This window comes from Vulpes lagopus, chromosome X (genome assembly GCF_018345385.1).
Source record: "Vulpes lagopus strain Blue_001 chromosome X, ASM1834538v1, whole genome shotgun sequence".
Taxonomy (NCBI): domain Eukaryota; kingdom Metazoa; phylum Chordata; class Mammalia; order Carnivora; family Canidae; genus Vulpes; species Vulpes lagopus.
Window position 1 is genome coordinate 1,493,712 of NC_054848.1, and position 7,302 is coordinate 1,501,013.

A 7,302-nucleotide genomic window follows, 5' to 3' on the forward strand; every position below is an offset into this window, starting at 1 on the left:
TCTATCTATCTATCATCTATCTATCCATCCATCCATCCATCCATTCATCCAACTTTCATCCATCAATCTTTCCATCCATCCATCCATTCATCCAACTTTCATCCATCAATCTTTCCATCCATCCATTCATCCAACTTTCATCCATCAATCTTTCCATCCATCCATCCTTCATCCACCAATGCATCCATCCATCCATCCTTCATCCATCCATTAAACCAATCATCCATCTTTCTATCCATCTATCCATCCATCATCCATCCATCCATTCCATCCATCCATCCATCCATTCATCCAACTTTCATCCATCAATCTTTCCATCCATCCTTCATCCACCAATGCATCCATCCATCCATCCTTCATCCATCCATTAAACCAATCATCCATCTTTCTATCCATCTATCCATTCACCCACCCATTTTCCATTCATCCATCATTTGTCCACTCATCCAACCTTCCACCCATCAATCTTTCCACCCACCCTCATCCATCCATCCATTCATCCCACCCTTCTCCATCTGTCCTTACCCATCCATCCACCCATCTTTCCAATCATCCATCTATATTGATGGAAATCCATCAATATTTCCATCCATCCATCCTTCACCCATTCATCCATCCATCCATCATCCATCCATCCATCCATCGATTCTATATCTATCTATCTATCTATCTACTATCTATCTATCTACTATCTATCTATCTATTATCTATCTATTATCTATCTATCTATCATCTATCTATCCATCCATTGATTCCTCTATCTATCTATCTATTATCTATCTATCTATTATCTATCTATTATCTATCTATCTATTGATTCTATTATCTATCTATCTATCATCTATCTATCTATCTATCATCTATCTATCTATCTATTATCTATCTATCCATCCATCCATCGATTCTATATCTATCTATCTATTATCTATCTATCTATCTATTATGTTAGCTCTGACCTATATCTCAGTTTACAAGAGTTCTATCTCTAGTTTGATATCCAATGGTCGTCCATCTATTACCTACCGATCTATGTATCATGTATCTATCCATCCTTCCATCCGTCCATCCACTCATCTTTCCATTCATTCATCCTTTCACTCATCAGTCTTTCCATCCATCATCCATCCATCCATCTTTCCATCCATCCATCCTTCATCCACCAATGCATCCATGCATCCTTCATCCATCCATTAAACCAATCATCCATCTTTCTATCCATGTATCCATTCACACACCCATCTTTCCATTCATCCATCATTTGTCCATTCATCCAACTTTCATCCATCAATCTTTCCATCCATCCTTCATCCACCAATGCATCCATCCATCCATCCTTCATCCATCCATTAAACCAACCATCCATCTTTCTATCCATCTATCCATTCACCCACCCATCTTTCCATTCATCCATCATTTGTCCACTCATCCAACCTTCCACCCATCAATCTTTCCACCCACCCTCATCCATCCATCCATTCATCCAACCTTCTACCCATCCATGTCTTCACCCATCCATCCACCCATCTTTCCAATCATCCATCTATATTGATGGAAATCCATCAATATTTCCATCCATCCATCCTTCACCCATTCATCCATCCATCAGTTCATTTCACCATCCGTCAATCATTTATCTGTCTAGTATCTATCTCTCTTCTATCAAGTATTTATCTCTTACAGATGTCTTCATGATTATCTATACTGTGGAACAGAATGAAAAACATCACAGGTTTCAACCTCAGCATTGAAATCTTTCCTGCAGAATCTCATTCCTCTACTTGTTAAAATGCACCTTAAAACAGGAAAGATGCTGCTAGTGATTTTAAATTCTCTGCTTCTCAGTCAATGTATGTCATCTTCCTCTTTCCCTAACCAAGTTGACTGGCAAATATAATCCTGAAATACTACACTCAAGTGCCTTTCATTTTTTATGCATTCTTTTTGTTTAAAATAACTCTCTGGCATGTGGGATCAGATATTTTTATTTAAAAAACAGAGGGAAAAAAACCCAGAAAGAGTTCTGAGAATGATATTAATATGCTGAGGAACAGCCCAGTGACTCTCAGCAAAGGAATGGAGGGGCAGGGCATAAATGCGACTTTCCCGAGAGAAGAGAGATCTTTTCTTCCCATGATGGTAATAAAACGGGCAGGTTCCCCCCCCCCCCCCACCCCCCCCCCCCCCCACTCACACACACCCCCCCCCCCCCCCCCCCCCCCCCCCCCCCCCCCACCCCCCCCCCCCCCCCCCCCCCCCCCCCCCCCCCCCCCCCCCCCCCCCCCCCCCCCCCCCCCCCCCCCCCCCCCCCCCCCCCCCCCCCCCCCCCCCCCCACCCCCCCCCCCCCCACCCCCCCCCCCCCCCCCCCCCCCCCCCCCCCCCCCCCCCCCCCCCCCCCCCCCCCCCCACCCCCCCCCCCCCCCCCCCCCCCCCCCCCCTCCCCCCCCCCCCCCCCTCCCCCCCCCCCCCCCCCACCCCCCCCCCCCCCCCCCCCCCCCCCCCCCCCCCCCCCCCACCCCCCCCCCCCCCCCCCCCCCCCCCCCCCCCCCCCCCCCCTCCCCCCCCCCCCCCCCCCCCCCCCCACCCCCCCCCCCCCCCCCCCCCCCCCCCCACCCCCCCCCCCCCCCATCTCTGAAAATGCCAGAAGCCAGTGAACTGTCCACTTTCACTGGGTGAGGGATCTGTTCTGGCAGATGTAAGTGGGCAGGGTCAGCCTGGGGAAGGAAGGTCCCTGGACACACAGGCCAGATTTCTGCTGATGTTAGAGGGGCTTTGACCAAAGGGGAGTGGGGTGGGCCTCTGTAGGCCAGTCCCAAAGTGGGCAGCTATTCCAAGGCAGGTTGTGTGACGTTGGGGTGGTGGTCTTCCTAAAAAACAGAATGAGGTGCTTTCCTACCTTTTCTCCTCTTGCTGCATCGAGCCAGCAAACATCACCGGCCACTTGTTTGCCTGCAGGGAGGCCTAGGAGCCTGCTTACTGTGAATATGCAAGCAGCCCCCAGGGCAGATCCGCCTGGCCTAATCCACTAGGGTGGGGGGGGCTTACTTGGAAATGGGGTCTTTACAGGTGTAATTAGGTAAGGATCTAATGATGAGCTCATCTGGGATGAGGATGAGCCCTACAGGCAATGGCAAGGGTCTTCCTAAGAGACAGACAAGGAGATACAGATGCAGAGGAGGAGCCCCGTGAGGATGGAGGCGGAGACTGGAAGGACGTGGTCACCAGCAGGGGAGGCCTGGGGCCCCAGATGCCAGAAGAGGCGGGAGGGACCCTCCCTGGAGCCTCTTGGGGGAGCGTGTCTCTCCTACTGGGCCTCGATCTCAAACATCTGGTTTCCAGGACTGAGACAAAATAAATTCCTCTTGTCTAGTTACTCCATGTGGGGCCCTGTGTTAGGGCAGCCCTACGAATGAATCAAAGACACCACCCGCCGGAGTGCCCTCTGAAAATTTCAGTTCGGCACCCTGCTTCCCTGTCAAAAAATCACTTCTTCGGTCTTCACTGTGAGGCACTAAGGAGTTTCCCACTACTTGCAGATTTTAAGCGCATCATTCAGCGCCGTGTACCCCCTTCTCTCGGGCACACCCAGGACCACCAGCATACTGTACCTGAGGGTGCTGTTCCCGTAGCAACCAAGATCCCCAATGCCAAGATCATCTGCCATTATCAGTAGAATATTGGGTTTGAAGGCATTTGCTGCTTTTAAGGGGCACGTCCCCGGGAGCAAACACAGAAGGAGGAGAGGCCACCAGGAGTGCCTGCAGAGACAAGCCAGCGGCCAAAAGTAAGGTCTCGGGTTTACTTGCGATGTTACGTCGGCCTTTCGGCCTTTACAAGCAGCTTGCTGGGAAGGCAGGTGGTGCCGCTAGGTGCTGGGTGCGGATTTACTGAGGGCGCCGGCTCCTGTGCGTTCTGCCTCCTTTTGCTTTCGACACTGACAGCCACCGCAGGACACCCCACAGGACACCCCCACCCTGGGAGGACCACTGCAGGACCCTCTGCAGGACCATCCGCAGGATCCACCGTAGGATCCACCGTAGGATTCCCCGCAGGACCCCCCCACTGGGCCCACTGCAGGACCCACCAAAGGACCCCTCCGCAGGATCCCTCCACAGGACCCTCCCCAGGCCCCCCTGCAGGACCCTCCCCAGGCCCTCCCGGAGGACCCTCCCCAGGACCCCCCACAGGACCGCCCCCCGCCGGGCCCACTGCAGGACCCACCAAAGGACCCCTCCGCAGGATCCCCCCACAGGACCCTCCCCAGGCCCCCCTGCAGGACCCTCCCCAGGCCCTCTCGGAGGACCCTCCCCAGGCCCTCTCGGAGGACCCTCCCCAGGACCCACCCCAGGACCCCCCACAGGACCGCCCCCCGCCGGGCCCACTGCAGGACCCACCAAAGGACCCCTCCGCAGGATCTCCCCACAGGACCCTCCCCAGGACCCACCTTAGGACCCTCCCCAGGACCCCCGCAGGATCCACCATAGGATCCACCGCAGGACCCTCCATAGGATTCCCCGCAGGACCCACCGCACGACCCCCGTCCCCCGCAGGACTCCCCGCAGTAGCTCACATCAGGACCCCCCGCAGGACCCCCCCGCCGGGCCCACTGCAGGGCCCACCGAAGGACCCCTCCGCAGGATCCCCCCACAGGACCCTCCCCAGGACCCACCTTAGGACCCCCCGCAGGACCCGTGTGCCCCAGTGAAGTGTCTTGCGCCGAAGGAAGCCCTTGGTGCCCCCCTCCCGACCCTTGGTAACCCCGCTCCTTCTGGGAGTGCCCTCGCTAAAGGGTAGGGTCGCCTCCGCGGATCGCGCCTTCCTGCCTCCCCCGCTGCCCAGGTGTCCCCGTCCCTCCCCGGGGCGCTCCCCGGGACGCAGGCCGGCCCAGAGGTCGCCGCAAGGAAGGACACGCACTTTCTAAGGAGGAATGTGGGGGGCCCGGGGCGCCCTGGTCCCCGTTCCCGGCTCCAAGCTGGCGGCTCCAGCGCGCCCGCGGTCCCCGGCGGGGTCCCCCCGTTGCGCCCGGAGACTGGGGCCCGGGGTCTGGGGTGGCCGCGGCGGGACAGGCCGTGGGCGCAGCGTTCGGGGGCGGCCGCAACCCGGGAGGGGGGCCCGGCGCGTCGGGGACGGTGGGGGGCGCCGGCGGGCACGGGCACGGGCACGGGCACGGCTGCGCTCCGCCCAGGGGTCGCGGGGGCTGTGCGGGCCCCAGGGTCGCGGTGCGAGGCCAGCGCCGGGCCAGGGCTGGGGTCGGGCGGGGCCGGGCGGGAGCGAGCCTGAGGAGGAAGGAAGCGGCGCGCTGCGGGGCGGGGACCTGGGGGTGGGACCGGACGTGCCGCCGAGTCGGGGAGGGCCGGGGCGCGGGGAGCGGAACCCGGCGGGGGCGCGCGCTCGGAGGGGGGCAGGGAGCGGGGTGGGGGTGCAGAGGGAACGGGGGGCGTGCCTGCCTCGGAGAGTGGGCTCTGGGGACCCGGCCGCGCTCCGGGGGCGCAGACCGTGGGGGGGGCACTGGAGGCCACGGGAGCGTGTCCGGGCGGTGGGCGCGGTGGGGACCCGGCCTCGCCCGGGGGCAGAGAGAGCGGGGGGACAGGGACGTGGAGGGAGGGGACACTGGGGCCAAGGGAGCGTGTCCGGGCGGTGGGCGCGGTGGGGACCCGGCCTCGCCCGGGGGGCAGAGAGTGGGGGGACAGGGACGTGGAGGGAGGGGACACTGGGGCCAAGGGAGCGTGTCCGGGCGGTGGGGGCGGTGAGGACCCGGCCTCGCCCGGGGGGCAGAGAGTGGGGGGACAGGGCCGTGGGGGGGGGGACACTGGGGCCAAGGGAGCGCGTGCGGGCGGTGGGGACCCGGCCTCGGTCGTGCGGGGGGGCAGAGTCGTGGAGGAAGGGGACACTGGGGCCAAGGAAGCGTATGGGTGCGGTGGGGACCTGGCCTCGCTCGTGGGGGGGGGGCAGGGTCGTGTGGGGAGGGGACACTGGGGCCAAGGGAGCGTGGCCCGGGCGGTGGGGACCGGGCCGTGCAGGGCCGTGGGGCGGGATGGACACTGGGGCCAAGGGAGCGCGTGGGGGCGGTGGGGACCTGGCCTCGCTCGTGGGGGGGGGCAGGGTCGTGTGGGGAGGGGACACTGGGGCCAAGGGAGCGTGGCCCGGGCGGTGGGGACCGGGCCGTGCAGGGCCGTGGGGCGGGATGGACACTGGGGCCAAGGGAGCGCGTGGGGGCGGTGGGGACCTGGCCTCGCTCGTGGGGGGGGGGGCAGGGTCGTGGAGGAAGGGGACACTGGGGCCAAGGGAGCGTGGCCCGGGTGGTGGGGACCGCGCCGTGCAGGGCCGTGGGGGGGGGACACTGGGGCCAAGGGAGCGCGTGGGGGCGGTGGGGACCCGGCCTCGGTCGTGGGGGGGGCAGAGTCGTGGAGGAAGGGGACACTGGGGCCAAGGAAGCGTATGGGTGCGGTGGGGACCTGGCCTCGCTCGTGGGGGGGGGCAGGGTCGTGGGGGGAGGGGACACTGGGGCCAAGGGAGCGTGGCCCGGGCGGTGGGGACCGGGCCGTGCAGGGCCGTGGGGGGGGGGACACTGGGGCCAAGGGAGCGCGTGGGGGCGGTGGGGACCCGGCCTCGGTCGTGGGGGGGGGCAGAGTCGTGGAGGAAGGGGACACTGGGGCCAAGGAAGCGTATGGGTGCGGTGGGGACCTGGCCTCGCTCGTGGGGGGGGGCAGGGTCGTGGGGGGAGGGGACACTGGGGCCAAGGGAGCGTGGCCCGGGCGGTGGGGACCGGGCCGTGCAGGGCCGTGGGGGGGGGACACTGGGGCCAAGGGAGCGCGTGGGGGCGGTGGGGACCCGGCCGCGCTCTGCCCGGGGGTGCCCTCTCTGTCCCCCACCCCCCGGGTCGCTCCGTTTGTGTCCCCCCGACCCTCCAGCGCCAGCTCTCCAGTCCCGCGTCCCTGCGACTGCAACACGGACGTCTCCCCGCGATTTGGCGACTCCCGGGCTCACCCCGCCCGCCCGCCCTGCCGCCCCGGGGGCCGCGCTCCCCCGTGGGCACCCCCCGCCCGCTTCCCCGGGCCCCGCGCACCTGGCAGCGGGCGCGCTGCGTCCCCCGGGAGCCCCGGGAGCCCCAGGAGCCATGGCCGCGAGCGTACGGGGCGCGCAGGACCTTGGCCCTCGGCCCTTGGCGCCCGTCCCGCCCACGCCGCCGCACCTCCTGCCGCCCCGGGGCTTCCGGGAACCGATCCTGCAAACCTGTTTCCGCGGGGCCCTGGCGCACCCCCGGGACACTGGGGTGCAGGCGCCCATGGGGAATCTCGGCCAAC

The 7,302-nt window shown here is 62.9% G+C and overlaps 1 protein-coding gene across 1 annotated transcript in view; it reads right to left on the reverse strand.

The window, feature by feature from the left end:
• Positions 1 to 7,302, reverse strand: part of LOC121483057 (arylsulfatase D-like) — a 20,855-nt gene extending 13,553 nt beyond the window's left edge. Inside the window, exons 1-3 of the mRNA XM_041741267.1 lie at positions 7,065 to 7,302; positions 3,529 to 3,756; positions 3,164 to 3,233 (exon numbers count right to left, since the gene is read on the reverse strand). Coding sequence (XP_041597201.1) covers positions 3,164 to 3,233; positions 3,529 to 3,756; positions 7,065 to 7,285 — 519 coding nt within the window. The 5' untranslated portion in view covers positions 7,286 to 7,302. The remainder of the gene's footprint in view (positions 1 to 3,163; positions 3,234 to 3,528; positions 3,757 to 7,064) is intronic.